Genomic DNA, 17680 nt, shown 5'->3' on the forward strand with positions numbered 1-17680 from the left:
TAACGGCGAACTCCCAGAGAACCCGAAGGTGGCATCCATCCAACACCCGCCAACTCCCACGCCCAGCGTAGCAGGTAGGGATTCAAAGTATCGTTGTAAAGCGGTACACAGCTTACCGGTTTCGACTACCTCCTACTTCCGGCATGTGGTTAGTACTGTCCTCAATCGACACAGGCGGAGACTCACTTTCCATACCTTTCATATCCATAACCAAATTCATCTCCGCCCGGTCTCCATTTTTCCTTTCTGTCCCAAAGATTCATTCTCTAGCAACTCTTTCATAAGTAACAAGGACCTATATCTCGCGAGTGACAGGGATCACTCGACTTCTACTGAATCCTGATTAAGCATTGCAGTACTAACGACCTGTACACTAGTAGAGACTCATAGGTACTTAGGGAGACATGCATACTAGGGTTTCATTCAACTCCTAGAAAACTTAATGCACAATACTTAAATAATAACATTGGATACTGAAAGTAGGGGTTATGCTCCGGGGCTTGCCTTGCAGGTCAGCAGGGTTAGTGACTTCTTCGGGAGCTTGATCAACTGACTTCTCCTGGCTGCGGTTCTCCTGCGGAAGGCTCCTGGACCGGCTCGGCAATCAGCTTGTAGGTGACTTTGTTTTCAGCGTCTATACGAATAAAATATGCCATGCACGAGACTCATGAAATGATGCAATGCACTATGCACAATGAAAGGCATGGACCAAACTCCAAAAGCGTCTACGGAGCAACCTCCCAACTAGGGTTACGACAGAAATGGTTTAGAACTGATGTACAAGCTTTGGTTCTAATGCCTTTTAGCCTGAAGTGTTTCCTATCAAACAAAAGTTACTAAACTCGCTTTGAAGGATTAAATACAACCCTAGAACAACATGGATCAAAATAATCAATGGCTTGTTTTGTTGCAAAAACACATGCATGAAAGAATTAATTACCACAAATATAAAAGAAAAGAGCCTAGCTAGGAACAAATTAAAAGCAAGTACCCAACTTGCAGATATGATCAAGCCACAAGAATTTATCAAAATAACATGATTTGGATAAAGCATGCCACACAATTTTTCCAACATTTATTGCTAACCGAAAATATTTATTTTAACTCTAGCAAGTTAAACTAAACATAAATAGATTTACCCAAAAGTGCACAGCACCAACACATAAAATTTTTACAGTGGATTACACATGCAAAGATTAGGCTAATGCATAAATTTCATGATTTTTAGAACAACGAAACAGCAGGAATAAATTAATTATGATTAAACACAAGGCAATTTGTAGCACAAATACAACTGATGTAGCACAAGCAAGGATAATTTTCCTCTGAAGTTCGGAATTTAACTAAGCCAATAAAATTGAATTTGCATTTTTTGCATTTTTCTATGATTTTCTACGAATTTTGGAAGATTTCAGTCATTTAAACAAATAAATAAAAGAAACCATAAACCCTAAACCGGCTGACAGCTGGGCCCCACATGGCAGTGGAAGGCCCAGCCCAGCCTCCTCTGTTTTGCACCCGCACGCCATGGCCATGGCCGTGGCCATGGGCGGACGCGGCGACGGCGGCGTTCCCCACCGGCGGGGCGGCGAGGCAGCTCGGCAACCAGGGCGGCTGGCTGGCCCCGGGGTGCGCGGCGGCGGCCCGCGGGCTCGTGCAGAGCAGCCCCGCGACGGGCGAGCGGCGGCAAGCGGCGGCGCGATGTGTTCCCGGCGATGGTGGCGCTTGAACCCAAGGGAAACCAGGTCAGAGAGATGGAGTAGGGCATTGGGAAGCTCACTGTGCTCTCGGATTGGATGGAGGAAGGCCGGAAGATGGACATCGACGAGAGGGGGCGGAGCTTGGGTTAGGGTTAATGGCGGCCGGCAATTTCGGGCGCGATTCCGGCCGAGGAACGGCAAAACCGGCTCGGGGCAGGGGGTTGGAGGCAGAGGATGGGGTGGAGGAGCTTCTGGAGGGTTCGAGGCATGAGGAAATGGCGGCGAGACGGTGGAGGGCGGCCAGCGCAACTCCGGCGGGGGGGGGCTTTGCGCAGCCCGCTGCGTGCTCCGCACGAGCGAAGAAGGGGAATCAGGGAGGCGAAACTAGGGTTGAAAATGGGACGGGAAAATCCCGTCCCGACCGGCTCCGTTTACTATTTAAACTGACCGTAAACCGTTTCCGCGGAAAAAATAGGAAAATGGGAAAACAAAATGGGAAAACGGGCGGGAACGGGAACGGTTGGGGTGTTTTCCCGACCGTTTTCACGGTTCCCGTTTTCAGCTGGGAAAATTCCCGCGGGAATTCCCGTATTTGTCGTAGTCGGCTGTGTTACCTGTGTTGGAAACGTGAATTGTTGTTTGCATGTGTTACAACGTGAATTGTGAATTCGTGATTCAGTTTACCTGTGTTTCTTAGTTATATGAGTCTTGTTTCCATGTTATTTATGCATAGTTGTAATTATTTTATCGAGTTAAATGTTTGAAGTGGTTGTATGTATTTTCCCGTTTTGAGTTATCGATTCCCGATCGTAATCGGCATGCTCCCGACCGATTGATTCCGTTCCCGATATCCCGTAATACCGATTTCGTTTTCCCGTCTGATTTTTCCGTTCCCGTTTCCATTCCCGACCAAAAAATACAGTTGCGGGAACAGTTAAGGGGTTTTCCCGACCATTTTCATCCCTAGGCGAAACTGGACTTGGCGTCCGACTCGACAGCGGGGGGGGGGGGGGGGGGCTTAAGTGACGATGGGCTCGCCGGCGCGATGCGTGGCGACTCCGACGTCGAGATCGGCGTGGTAACCGGCAACACAGGGGAGGCACCGTGACCGTTTCAATTGCATTTGAGCTTCTTTTGACCGTCCAAACTTGAAATTTCATATTGGCACCTGAATTTTGGCCAAAATAGAAGTTGCAGAGCCAAAGAAGAGCTACAACTTTCGTTTTGGGCGAAAGTTGATTTGAGGCTCGGATCAAGGAGAAAAACATAGTCGATCACGGCTAAAACGATGTTTAACACGCGAACTCGGTTAACGCTAATGACGCTCTTAAGCCATGATTAGCGATTAAACACATGATTAGCGAGCACAATTAACACAGGGGTGTTACAGCTGTGCCCCGCCGCAGCGGCTGCTCCTCGCTGCGGCCGGTCTTCGCCACGCCGGCTACTCCCCGCCGCGGGCTCGCCCGCAGGAGCTCCTCGCCGTCGTCGTCCGCGGGACCGCCTGGCAGCACCGGCCATGGAGGAGATCGGCCCCGGCCCAGTCATGGAAGAGCTCGACCGCCTCTCAGTCGTTTGGGTGCGGGGCACCGCCGGAGGACGAGCCGGCGGCGCAGAGCAGTGGGAGGACGAGGCGGAGGGTGACGCAAGGCCGTGGGATGTGGGGGTGGCGCAGCAGAGGCGCACATTTGGGTCGAGACGAGAGGAAGACGCATATTTGCCTATCCTCTCACCTACGACGCAAAAATGGGTAGTGTGTTTGGGTGCTCCGTTGGGACAACGGTTTTGGTACCCAAAACACTGTGCACGATCATTTTTGGGTTTGGTTCGCCGTTTGGGTGCTCTGTTGGAGATAGCGTTAGGCAGCTATCCATCCATGGTTGTAGGCCCCAATACAATGTAGATTGACAATTTGTGCCCTCATCGAGGCAATCCAACAACAATAGCAAGCCGGAACCCAATCACACATCAAAGCTCTCCTCAGGATCAGTCGATCCGAAGCAAGGGAGAAAAATCCTTCTGACATTTTTTTTCTTATGCCTACTAGATACTTCAAATGTAATGATTTACCTAATAGCTTGAGGAAATAGGATGCGGTAGCTTTTTCTTTCTTATTCATACATTCAAGTGTGCCTCGAAACTTCTAAGAGAAATGTATATGAGACAGAAAAACACTATAACATTAAGAGACTATAACAGACTCCACTTACCTTGGACTCTAATGGCAAAAACAGTGTGCAAGCATGCATTGTCATTTTGTGCTTATGACTATTTTCCATCCATGGATCCCTAGCACAGCATGACTAACCAGTCTACAGGTTTGTGTGCATTGCAATCAGTAACCATTCTTGCATGAAACTTATACAAAAGAGGATATAGTTCTTGCTGTGAACAAACAATCAGTTTGAAAGCAAGCATGATATTTCCTCTTGTGTAGATGGACAAAGAAATTAATGACAGTTTCAAATTTAAAATGAAGTACTACAAATTTAGATCATATCAACAAACATACTAATGAGCTGCACAGTTGGTATGTTTCATCAGTGGTATAAAGAATGTAGCGAATAACCGATATACCCACTCTAATACTGTAACAGGTTCATTTTGTTCATGACCCAGACTCACAGATATGCCTACAACTTCAAATGTAAGTTTTCAAGCAAAATACTGTAGATAGCATGATAAAATAGGATGCGACAGTTCTTTTTCCTTGTTTGTACATTCAATTGTCTTGCAACTTGTAAGAGATGTAAAATTGTCAATGAGGCAGAAAACTGAGTCTGTGCCACAAATTCATATAGTCCTAGTAAGATAAATGGGATGAAAAATCATCACAAATTAAATGCTGGAATTACTTTGATCATCTTGGCTAAAATAGTTGAAGTAGTATGATGTGCTGCATAACAAAAGGCACACATACTACAAAAACAAACCAAATCTCTCACATGTTTTTCTGCATAATACAAATTAGTTCTAGCCAACTATTCGTGCATCATATCGGCATATTATAATGCAAATTAGTTCTAGCCAACTATTCGTGCATCATATCGGCATATTGCACATAAGCAGTCTAATAAAAAGGCCTACAGTTCATATGGCAAAAAAACCCTACAATTGTCTGAAATCTCACATCCTCCACTGCCACTCACCAAGATGCCTTCATGGGCCCATCAGTCCTTTCATATCTAGCCCCATGAACTCAGCACCCACCATAACCCTAACTCACTGAATATGATGAGTGTGGTAACCAAAGAACACAGCTGCAAGAGCACAAATCTCGAGGAGAATAATTAGATATCCCACTAGCAACCAATGATTGTCTAAACCTGTAATAACGATTGGACATATAGGGCCAGGGTTAAGAACATTCAGTTGATGTTTGTCCATGGCAACTGTACACAGTAGACAGGCACAACATATAATAAGCAAGATGGCTTAAGGTATAATCTTGGTTGATCACTGCTGAAATTCCGTTTACCTCCATTTCAGATCAAAAGCAGCATTTCTGTTGGGAAGGTTGAATTGGCAATAAACAGCATATCAAGATGAAACATTTTAATGAAAAAGAAAAAAAGCATAATCAGACCAAACTAGGAATGTTTCCCATGAAACTCCAGAGCCTATGCAAACACGAGTGTATTTAACAGCAAACAAATAAATGTCACAAATCAACAGCCCATGCCCTCAACAACTCATGAGAGGTGGGCTAATTTGGTGTTGTTCCCTTCAACTTTGTTATTAATAACTATTATAATCCATCTAAAAAACATGCATAGTTCATCACCCTAAGGTTGAATCGAACGTAACTAATAAGTCTGCACCCAAACCAAAGCAGCAGTAGGAGATGACACATAGTAAGATTATTTTTATTTTTATTCAAAAAAAAGATTATTTTTATTCCAGCATCATCAACCATTGTTCTTGGATCGATGTTGCTGGCAACGATGGCTGGTTAGTGACGAACATCTGCCAGATCCTCTCCAGCTACCTGCCATGGCGGGAAGCGACGACGGAAATACTCCGCGCGCTCCTCCGCCGTGTGATCCGCCCACTTGGTGAGCTGCTTGGTGTAGGACGCGCCGGACTTGTTGAACTCGTGGATGCTGCGCGCCTTGACCTTGAAGCCCCCGAACCGCCGGAGCATGCCGTCGCGGCCGCGCTCGACGCCGTGGAAGGCGCACCACCGCTCGTACATCCCCCACATGGCCTCCTCCGACGCGAGGTGCTCCTCGCCGTAGTTGAAGTAGGTGGCTGGGTCGACTACAGCGGCGGCGCGCGCAATCAAAATCAACAACGGGGATTATTAAGAGTTCATCGATCAACTCGGTTGAAGCGGAGGAAATTGCAAACTGCGCAGCCATGATTACGCGATGAAGCTGCTCGGAAAGGGAGGAGAAGAGGGACGAGATCGCGGAGGTCCGGTACTCCGGTTACTTGGGGCTTCGGGGTCAACCCAGCAAAGGGGCACGTAATTCATGGATCCGTGGTAGTAGTAGTCGTCGTCGGGGGTCGTCGCCAGGCTGCGCCGAAGAAGGCGGGTGGCTGGTGGTGGCGTGGCCACGGCGGCAGCGGCGGCGTGCGACGGCAGCGGGCGTGTCCGGGCAGCGGGGAGGGCGGTGCCGGCCGCGACCCCACGCCGAGGAAAGCGGGTACTGAAGCGGCCGGTGGCCGAAGCGACGTGACGGGCAGCGGCTACGCCGGCGCCGGCGCCGGCGATCGAACGGGCCGCGCTGGCGGCGGCAGCGATGAATGCCATCTCTAATGAACGAAACCTGCGGAGTAAAGTAGGCTCGGGCTGCTCGTTTGTAAAAAGTAAATAGTTTTAATTTCAATTAGATCATTGTAACAAAATAATAATAAGGAAGTTATACGTTGGTGTTCTATAAAAACGCTTGAATTTTTTACTATATCTATTGTTGGGTACCACAATTAGGGACGCCCTAATCGGGGTACTAAGACCGTCTTTAAAAACGCAAACACCTGACAAGGCAGCTGAGCCCACGAAGGCCCACGGCCTGCTTCCCATTCAGAGGAAAGGAAAGGACTCAAAGAAGCCCAGCGTGCGGCCCATTCACATCCCCCTCGAACCCGCGGAACGATCTCCGCCTCGCTCGAGGGTCCCTCTCAGGCCCACTGGGCAATCTCCGCCTCGCTCGAGGGTAGCGGATCTACCCTCGAGCAGGTAACTCATCTCCGCCTCGCTCGAGGGTAGCGGACCTACCCTCGAGCAGGCGACTCATCTCCGCCTCGCTCGAGGCCACCCCTCGGCACAAGGGACAAACAGCCCCGCCGCCCAACCGCTCGCCGTACGAAGACATTAAAGGCGAGCCGCTCCGCCACGGCTCAGAGGACAGGCGACATCAGGCCGCCACTCCCACAGTAGATGTGACCGGGGTCCCATCCGCTGACTCTGGTCACCACTCTGCCATCCCAAACACTGTAGCAGCACCTTGGGACCAGCGACGCAGGACAAGACAGGCTCGGTACTGCTCCCGTCGACCATCCGGACCCGCCTCCCACTGGGGAAGGGGTCCGGCGATGTCACATGACCGACCAAGAGGGGCGCTCAGATCACATGGATGGAGTCCCGGACCTCCCCACTTTAGGAGTCCGGGTCCCCCACGTGTCCCCCGGACCTTCTGGTGTGCACACCCGCACTCCGACCAGGGGGTCCGGGGCCGTCGCGCGCCACCACTACCACGGGCACATGCAGGACCCTCATTCGTAGGGCCCACCGAATGCCACCACGCCAAGTACCATGCACCAGCAATGACTACGCCGCCTGCGGGGGCTGGCAGGACGACCGCCGCAATCTTCACAGGACCAAGGACGATATCTAGGATGACTGCGACGCGCGCCGCCTTCTCACAGTGTACTTCCTACAGTGTCCGACCACTGTACCCCCGCAATTTAGGGGAAAACGACGACTTCTGTGCTCCCACTCATGTACACCGCCCCTTCTTACAACTATAAAAGGAGAAGGTGGGCTTCCTTTAGAAGAGGCTGGCTGGTCTCCTTGGTCACGTTGGTCTTTCGCTCTCTGGTTTCTCTCTCCAAGAGGACGTTCAGGGACTACTGAGCACTCATCTCAACCGACTCCACTCCTAGCAGAGACTTGGGAGCTTCCCTCCCTCTCTCGCCTCGCTTGTAAGATAATATAGTGCCCTCACAAACCCCCTTTGCTGGACGTACGGCCCCGCGGCCGGAACCAGGATAAACCGTGCGTTACTGTGTTGCCTCTTGCATCATCATCTGGGACGAGGAAACACGCAGCATTCACTAGTTGGGATCCGGGCCCCCGGGTCGGGACACCGACAGTTGGCGCGCCAGGTAGGGGCCGCGGCGTGACATTTTCTCTCTTTTTCCCATTTGATCTCCAGGGATGGCGGGCAGATCCTACCCATACCCCATGGGTGTTTCGGATCCGCTTCCAGCAGGACGCGTGATCTCATTCGGGAATCTCGAGTTCAGAGCAACCGACAACGGTTACCTCATGCAGCTCCTCTCGCCCGGATGCAACCCCATCACCCCGACTTCACCAGCCCGGCGCAACGAGCGCTCGAGCCGACGTTCGCGACAGGCACGGGCGGAGCGGCGTCGCGCGGCACGCCACCACTCCCCCACGTGGGTCGAGGCTGGCATGTCGCAACTCAGCATCACGGCCAACGGGGCCACCGCTTCGTCATCACATGCCTCGGCGTCCTCTACGTCGGCATGGTCACCTGCTGCGGCACTAGTGCCTCCCAGGGGGGGTTCGACTTCGGCGTCGCCCTTCCCCTTCGGGATGCGCAACACTGCCGCCCACGCCTCATCAACCGGCGCTATCTTCTTCAGGCATGAGGATCTGCCGGGTAATCGTCCTCTGTCGATCCGCAGCCTCATCACGTCGTCTCCTGACGAATCCTACCCCGAGACGGCGACCTCGATCGCCGACGACGTCAACTTCTTTATGAACAACTTCACGGCCGAGGAGGCCGAGGACTACTCCGGGGTTCGCGACCCCGACGCTCTTCGTTCGTTCCAGCTGGCGACGGCTTACTGTCTCACCTGCTCCGAAGACTCCAGCGAGGGGGATTTCGATCCTTCCCGGGAGTGCTTCATGGCGGACCTTGCGGATGAGCAAAACGACAACGCCCCGAGCAACGGCGCGAACGGCAGGGCGGACGCGCAGGCAAACCAACCAGTGGTCCCGCCTGCAGCCCCTTCCACGTCAAGCTCGGCGGCGCAACTAGCTCAGCTGGCGCAGCTCAATGAGCTTCAAGCCAAGCTCGACGAGCAGCGTCAACAAACCCAGGAGCTGCGCGCCGCACTCGAGTAGCAGCGGACCGCGCGTGGTGCACTTGCCCAGACGGCGGGACGTGTTGCCCGGGAGCGCATCCTGGCCGACGACAACGCCGATAAATCTCCGAAACTGAAGACGACTGGCAAAAAGCTCGTCGCTGCAGCCTACCTACTTCAAGCTATGCCCGAACCAGCGACACCTTCGGGCCGCAACCTGCGCCGCGAGGCACAGGAGCTCATCGAGCAAACTGCCGTGCAGCAGGCCGAGAGTTCTGTGTCTCGCATACGCTCGAAAGCCCCGGAGCAGCCTGATGGGACTGCGCACCAGGACCGCGAGGTTTCTGTGCACACACCCCCAGCAGGGAAGGGCAAGGCAGCAGTAGCGCCCGGTGCGAAGGCACCTTCGGTGCACGAGCGCATCGGGAGAGTTCCCGTAAGGGAGCGAATTCGTGACACTCGCGGGCACGCTGGCGACGGCGACGCCCGCAACGTCATCGACGGCAGGAGGTACACCCCTCGAAGGGGTGGACGCTTCAACCCCGAGCACGACAGGGGTGAGTCCCCGGAGCCTCCGGGCACCCGGGTATTCAGCCGGGAGATTCGAACTGCACTTTTTCCCCCGCGCTTTCGACAACCCAACACCCTCGTCAAGTACTCGGGGGAGACCGATCCTGCAGTCTGGCTTAATGACTACCGCCTAGCATGCCAGCTAGGCGGCGCGACGGAGGACGCGGTCATCATCCGCAACCTTCCTCTTCATCTTGCTGACGCCACACGAACATGGCTCGAGCACCTGCCTGCGGATCAGATCCACAACTGGGTCGACTTGGTCCATATCTTCGTGGGCAACTTCCAAGGCACGTACGTGCGCCCTGGGAACTCCTGGGACCTCAAGGGGTGTCGCCAGAAGCCCCGCGAGTCCCTGCATGACTATGTGCGACGCTTCTCCAAGCAGTGCACCGAGCTCCCCAGCGTCACCCACGTCGAGGTCATCAACGCTTTCCTCGAGGGTACGACGTGCCGGAACCTGGTGCATGAGCTTGCGAGAAGCCGACCTGTGAACACCAATGAGTTGTTCGATGCTGCCACCAACTACGCCGCCGGCGAGGAGGCTGTTGTTGCCATATTCGACGACAAATCGAGCAAGCGCAAGGACGATGCGCCCGGCGAGGGTAGCAACGCCAAGCCCAACGCCCCCGCCAAGAAACAGAAGCGGGGGAGGAAGGGAAAGAAGCCAGTCCCACCAAATCAACGCGGGTCGGGGCAGGCAGAGGACTCAGAGGAGGCCTTCGCAGCCGCCCCAGACCGCAGAGGACCTCGAGGCGGTGGTGGCCAGTTCGACGACATGCTTAAGAAGCCGTGCCCTTACCACAAGGGCCCGGTCAATCATACCCACGAGCAGTGCGAGATGCTCAAGAAGTACTACAACCGCGTCGCGCATCGCGATGAAGACAAGAAGAAGGACGCTGGCGACAAAGGTGGAGATGACGAGTTCCCCCAGTGGAGAACGCCTTCTTCATCTTTGGAGGAACAACGACGAATATGACTTCTCAGCAGCGCAAGCGTGAGCGCCGCGAAGTCTTTTCCGTCACCAAAGCCACGCCATCCTACCTCGACTGGTCGAAGGATGCCATCACCTTCGGCCGCGAGGACCACCCCGACTACGTCCCACATCCGGGATGGTATCCGCTCGTTGTCGACCCCATCATCGGCAACACCCGCTTCTCCAAGGTGCTCATGGACGGAGGCAGCAGCCTCAACATCATGTACGCCCACACCCTAGAGCTCATGGGGATCGGGCTGGACAAGTTCCGCCCCAGCAAGTCGCCATTTCACGGCGTCGCACCGGGAAAGCGAGTCCAACCCCTCGGCTAGATCGACCTGCCTATCTGCTTCGGCACGGCAGCCAGCTTCCGCAAGGAGGTACTCACTTTTGAGGTGGTGGGGTTTCGAGGGTCCTACCTTGCCATCCTTGGTTGTCCTTGTTACGCCAAGTTCATGGTCATCCCCAACTACACCTACCTCAAGCTCAAGATGCCGGGTCCAAAGGGCGTCATCACCTTCGGCTCTTCGTTCGAGCATGCCTACGAGTGCGACGTCGAGTGCGTTGAGCGTGCGGAAGCTCAAGCGGAGGACGAGGCCCTCGCAGCCACCCTCAACAAAATGGCAAGCGAGGCCTTGGACTCCACGCACCGACACGCCGGGAGCTTCGAACTCGCCGAGGGTATCAAGAAGGTGCCCCTCGATCCGAGCCACTCCGACGACAAGATGTTGCAGATCAGCGCCACCCTCGACGGCAAATAGGAAGTGGTGCTCGTCGATTTCCTCCGCGCCAACGCAAACATCTTTGCATGGAGCCCCTCGGATATGCCTGGCATACCGAGGGAGGTCGCCGAGCACTCCCTTGTTGTCCGACCCAACTCCAAGCCGGTGAAGCAATGCCTGCGACGCTTCGACTAGCTCAAGCGCCGGGCGATCGGCGATGAATTGCAGAAACTTCTGGCGGCCGGATTCATCAAAGAGGTATTCCATCCCGAGTGGCTAGCTAATGCAGTATTAGTAAAGAAAAAGAGTGGAAACTTGAGGATGTGTGTAGATTATACTAGTTTAAATAAGACATGTCCGAAGGTTCCCTTTCATTTGCCACGAATTGATCAGATCGTAGATTCTACTGCGGGGTGTGAGCTCTTATCCTTTCTTGATGCTTACTCTAGTTACCACCAAATCAAGATGAAAGAGTCCGACCAGCTCGCGACTTCTTTTATCACACCTTTCGGCATGTACTGCTACGTTACGATGCCCTTCGGCCTCAGAAACGCTGGAGCCACCTATCAACGGTGCATGCTCCACGTCTTCGGGGACCATCTCGGGCGGAGCGTAGAGGCATATGTTGATGACATCGTTGTAAAATCCAGGAAGGCGGACGACCTGGTTGCCAATCTCAGGATCGCATTCGACTGCTTACGGGCCAAAGGGGTAAAACTTAACCCCGAGAAGTGCGTGTTCGGGGTGCCTCGAGGTATGCTCTTGGGCTTCATTGTCTCCCAGCGGGGCATCGAACCCAACCCTGAAAAAGTCTCGGCCATCACTCAGATGGGACCGATCCGAGACCTAAAGGGGGTACAGAGGGTCATGGGATGCCTAGCGTCTCTTAGTCGGTTCATCTCGCGTCTCGGCGAGAAAGGCCTGCCCCTGTATCGACTCTTGAGGAAAACCGAACGCTTCACATGGACCCCCGAAGCTCAAGAAGCCCTCGAAAGGCTGAAGGCGTCGCTCACTCGTGCTCCCATTCTTACGCCGCCCACGGATGGCGAGCCCCTCTATCTGTACGTAGCTGCGACGACCCAAGTGGTCAGCGCGGTGATCGTGGTCGAAAGACAAGAGGAGGGCCATGCTCTGCCCGTCCAACGGCCGGTGTACTACATCAGCGAGGTGTTGTCTGAAACTAAGACACGCTATCCACAGATTCGGAAGCTGCTCTACGCAGTAGTTCTGGCCCGGCGCAAGCTGCGCCACTACTTCGAGGCCCACCCCGTCACCGTGGTCTCGTCTTTCCCTTTGGGAGAGATAGCCCACAACCGGGAAGACGAGGGTAGAATTGCCAAATAGTCTGTGGAGCTGATGGGAGAGACACTCACCTACGCCCCCCGCAAGGCGATCAAGTCCCAAATCTTGGCTGACTTCGTGGCTGAGTGGACGGACACTCAGCTACCCCCATCGCTGTCACAGAACAGTCCAAATAATACTGATCAAGTGCACTAAATAACCATTTACTTAATCCTCCGCTACTGCACTTCACCAGTACACTCAGACTGCCTGCTTTAACCAGGATCGATTGCACAGGAACTCTCGCCAAAAGACGAGCACAGGTGATTACAAGCAACAAAAGTTTTCAAACTTAACTTACAACCAGGGTTAAATAAAAGTCCCAAATTAAATTACAATAAAGTGCTACAAGCCAGGGTTACAATTAGAATACAGAGTTCAAACGCAGCGGAAATACAAACAGGTTTGAAACAAGCTTCAAAATACAATACGATAACTAACGTCGATGACCAAAAGACGAACTTCACATCTCGCCCACTGATGTGAGGCTCACCTGCCTTCACTTCACGGAGAAGACGGAACCCACTCGACCGTCCAACCTGGAGGAAGAGGCTGACCACTCCAGGACGCACTAATTTCCTCGAAGTTCTCCGGAATACAACCTGCTCAGAAGAGTTACAACCAAACCCTGAGTATTCTAATACTCAGCAAGGCTTACCCGTCTATGGGTATACTTAGCCCATTACCTAGACATGCACAGCTATTTGGCTCTGGGTTATTTTGCTGAAAAGCTACTAATGCTGGATCCTTACTTTCAATATTTTAGCTCCAATTGTTTTGATAGCTAGAAACTAGGTTTGCCTAATTCTCTAGGGCACACATGGTTAATCATATTATCTTTTCAAGAATATCAACAAAAGTCCAACTTTTCTCTTTCTGTCCTTTCAATCCTTACTACGATGTGACGCATTGACCAAGGCTCTCATATCCGCGAGTCACGGCGAATCGATCCAATTTAACCTTGCAAGGTGGACCTAACCAACACGGCACGTATATGCCCCATCGGGCTATACACACCAACCCTTCACATATGCACACCGAATAGGCGAACTGCCCTGCGACCCGGGACTGCTAGCCCCACCGATACCAACGAAGGGTCAGCCATGAGTTTCTGTACTAGCTCCACTGGTGAAGACAGTATCAAGTCCGCCTACCAGTGCACATATGGTACTGAGTTTACCGGTTTCGACTACCTCCTACTTCCGGCATGCGGTTAGTACTGTTCAATCCTCAGTCAAAGGGCCAACAACGGAACGGTCCTCAATCGACGCAGGCAGAGGCTCAACTTTCCTTAGTCAAAATCATATCCAACTTTACCTCCGCCCGGTCTCCAATTTCCCTTCTCATTGCATTACTTCTCATAACACTGCCTGAAGAACAACCCTATATCTCGCGGGTGACAGGAAATCACCCATCTTTTACCGGTTTACTTAAGCATAGCGGTGCTAATGATAACTACACTAGTAAGGACATTGGGTATTCAAGATTATGCATCTATGGTTCCAATCAATTCCTCAACGTAAATGAACAATACTTTAATATAACAAGGAGTAATTAAAATAAGGGATATGCTCCGGGGCTTGCCTTGCAGGTCAGCGGGGTTAGCGATTTCTTCGGGAGCGTGTTCGACTGCGTCCTCCTGCTGTGCTCCTGCTTGTGGCTCCTGGACCGGCTCAGCAACCAGCTCGTAAACCGCTTCATTCGTGACGTCTACACGTATGAAAAGATGCCATGCAGGAGTTACAACGGTGCAAGGCACTCAGGAGGTAATGCAATGTGAGTAAAAGAAGATAAGACTGGCAATCATTTAACGAACAACCATGAAACTAGCGATAAAGGAAACGACTTGGTGCTGCGTGGCAGGTTTAATTTCCGATTGAGCTTAGCCTGAAGTGTTTCCTTTCAACAACACTACTAGACTTGCATTAAGAAGGCTAGGTGCACCACAACAAAAAGAAGCAATAAGGCATTGCTTAGACACGGTGAAAATAAAGAAAGACTAAAGCTAGGAACTAGCTAAACACAAAAACTTAACAAACCACAACGATCTAGCAGCACAACTTTTCTATCAAGAAACACTACTGATAAGGAGTGCATAAATAAATTACCAACATTTATTGATATATAAAAGTATTTACTTTAACTCAAGAAAAGGAAATCAAACAACAATAGATCCACAACATGTACACAGGCTATGCACCTAAAACTTTTCCAGTGTACTACACATCCAAAGAGTAATTTACTGAATAAATTTCATAATTTTTAGAGCAACGGAACAACCGGTATTAAATAAACTAGACTAAACACAAAACACAATTTAAGCAGGGGCAAAAGTGACATTTTTCCTGCATGAGTATTTTTCTTCTGACGATCTCGATTTTAGAAACCTAACAAAATTTATTTTGTATTTTTCTCATTTTTCTTTATTTTTCTACAAAATCTTGAAGTTTTCAGCCAAAAGATAATAAAGAAAATCTATCCTTAACCCCCCCTCTCACTGACCCGCGGGGCCCATCCGGCAGTGGGACAGAGAGAGGAGAGGGGGGCTCCCCTGCTTCGCTGCCCCGGCCGCGCACGCCGGCGGCGTGCCGGGCGCGCGCGAGCGCGGTGGCCGCGGCGGGTCGGCCGGCCAGGAGGGCCGCGCGGCGGTGCGCGCAGTGAGGCCCGCGCACTCGCAGCCGCGCAGGGGCAGCGCGATGGTGGGTGCGCACGCAGTGGTGCTGCAATCCGGGCGGCCGGGGAGCTAGGTGGCAGAGGAGAGGGGCGGCGCGACGGTCAGTGGGGGCGGGCGGGTCCGGGGCGCGCGGGAGCGCAGCGCAGGGGCGCTCGACGGCGGCCCGTGGCGGCGCCATGGCAAGAGCGGGGCGGCGCACGGCATTCTAGCTCGGCCGTGGCCGGTCGGCGACGGAGGAGGGGTACACCGCGGCCAGGGTGCCCAGGCGACCCTAGGGCTCGCGGCGGCACTCCGCGAGGGCGCGCAGAGCGGCCCCGCGGCGTGCGCGCGGCGGAGGCGGCGCGACCACGGCGGGGCGACGGCGCTGCAGTGGCGGTGGTGGGGCTTTCGTGCGGGGAAGAGAACTGGGAGGTAGAGGTGGTTACAGGGGAGCTCACTGAGGCTCGATTCGGGCAGAGGAAGGCCGGCGGTGGGGGCTCGGCGAAGAGGACGGAGCTCAGCAGGGACAGCAATGGCGGACGACGGCGACGGCTCGATTTCGGTCGGGAAACGGCTCGAACGAGCACGGAATGGGGTAGAGGAGGTGAAGGGCGAGGTTGTGCGGCTTGGGGCGCAGCGAATCGAGGCACGGCGGCGAGGATGGCCGGCGTGGACGCCGACGGGGCACTGAGCTTGAGCTCGGCTTGGTGTGAGTGCGAGGAAGGAATGGGGAGGGCGAAAACGAGCACGACTCCGTGCGGATAAGGATGGGTGTGTGAGCACGAGGGGCGAGGTTCGTCGGCACGACGCGTGGACACGGACGTCGAAGAGCGGCGACGACTCCGGCGGCGTGTCGAGCGACGAGCAGAGGAGGATATGTAGCAATGGCATTTCTATAAATAGCTCAAAGTTTCAAATTCCAGTTGGTAAATTTAATTTTCCCCTTGTTCTTGAACTCAAATGAAAAACTTTTGAATACGAAAGTTGTTCAAAATTTTGAGATCTTCAACTTTTGTTTCTGGCACTTTTTCATTTGAACAATGGTTTGAAAGATAAAATTTAAACTTGGGTGCATTTGCAAATGTCCTATTCAAAATAAAATTAAAGATTTTCTTTAAATTTCGTGATGAAACTTGAATTTTGGCCAAAATGAAAGTTGCAAAGGAAGAAAAGTTCTACAACATTGATGTTGGGCAAAAATTGATTTAGAGCTCGAATTAGGGAGAAAAACAAGATCAGACGTACCTTAATCGAAGTTACTTTGCGAACTCAATTAGCGCTAAAGACGATGATTAGCCACGATTAGCGATTAAGCACAAAGTTAGCACCAAAATTAACACCGGGGTGTTACAATCGCAAATCCAGGGCGAATGCTGGACTATGTACTTCGACGGGTCGGTGATGAAAACCGGCGCCGGTGCCGGCATCCTCTTCATCTCACCCCTCGGAGAACACATGTGGTACGTGATACGCTTGCATTTCCCTACTTCAAACAACATGGCGGAGTACGAGGCCCTCCTCGGTGGCCTCCGCATCGCCATCGAACTCGGCGTCAAGCGCCTCGACGTCCGCGGGGACTCTCAACTTGTCGTCGATCAAGTCATGAAGGAGTCTAGCTGTCATGACCCGAAGATGGAGGCGTACTGCAATGCAGTGCGCCGCCTCGAAGACAAATTCGACGGCCTTGAGCTCAACCATGTCCCGCGCAAGTACAACGAGGACACCGACGGATTAGCCAAGATCACATCGGGGCGGACCACAGTCCCCCCGAACATCTTCACTCACGACATCACCAAGCCCTCCGTCGAGTTCAAGGAACCGACGGAGCCAGGCCCCTCGTCCACCGGGCCCCCCAGCAAGAACCCACCGGCGGACGAGGCCGAGGCCATGGACACTGACTTCGGGACAACCTCCGCGGACGAGGCCGAAGCAATGGAAGTCGACGAGGCCCCCACTTCGCGAGACTGACTCGTTCAGTACCTTGACTAGATCATTCGAGGGGTCTTACCCTCGAACCGCGCTCAGGCGCGGCGCCTCGCTAGGCGGGCCAAGTCCTTTGTCCTAATCGACGACGCGCTATACAAGCGCAGTCCCTCGGGCGTTATGCAGCGATGCATCCCCGTTCCCGAGGGCAAGGAGCTGATCCGCGACATCCATGCCGGCATCTGCGGCCATCGTGCCGCGCCGCGCACCCTCGTGGGTAACGCGTTTCGGCAAGGTTTCTACTGGCCCACCGCGGTCGCCGACGCCATTGACGTCGTGCGGACTTGCGAGGGTTGCTAGTTCTACGCTCGAAAAACATACCTCCCGGCCCATGCTCTGCAGACCATCCCCATCATGTGGCCGTTTGCCGTGTGGGGACTAGACCTCGTCGGTCCGCTGAAGAAGGTCCCCGGGGGCTTCACCCACTTGCTGGTGGCGGTCGACAAATTCTCCAAGT

The 17680-nt window shown here is 53.1% G+C and overlaps 1 protein-coding gene across 1 annotated transcript; it reads right to left on the reverse strand.

Moving 5' to 3' along the window:
- Positions 1–5652: 5652 nt before the first annotated feature.
- Positions 5653–6456, reverse strand: LOC120701058. The gene is made up of 2 exons (XM_039985228.1): positions 6135–6456; positions 5653–5960 (listed from the first exon to the last, which is right to left on the reverse strand). The coding sequence occupies exons 1-2, from the start codon at positions 6454–6456 to the stop codon at positions 5653–5655; spliced, it is 630 nt and encodes a 209-aa protein (XP_039841162.1).
- Between the last annotated feature and the right edge of the window lie 11224 nt (positions 6457–17680).

This window comes from Panicum virgatum, chromosome 3K (assembly GCF_016808335.1).
Source record: "Panicum virgatum strain AP13 chromosome 3K, P.virgatum_v5, whole genome shotgun sequence".
NCBI lineage: Eukaryota > Viridiplantae > Streptophyta > Magnoliopsida > Poales > Poaceae > Panicum > Panicum virgatum.

Coding starts and splice junctions, on each gene's coding strand:
- LOC120701058 (XM_039985228.1), bottom strand. CDS start 6,456: ATGGCATTCATCGCTGCCGCCGCCAGCGCGGCCCGTTCGATCGCCGGC. Junction 5,961..6,134: donor GGTTGACCCCGAAGCCCCAA/GTAACCGGAGTA, acceptor CCGCCGCTGTAG/TCGACCCAGCCACCTACTTC.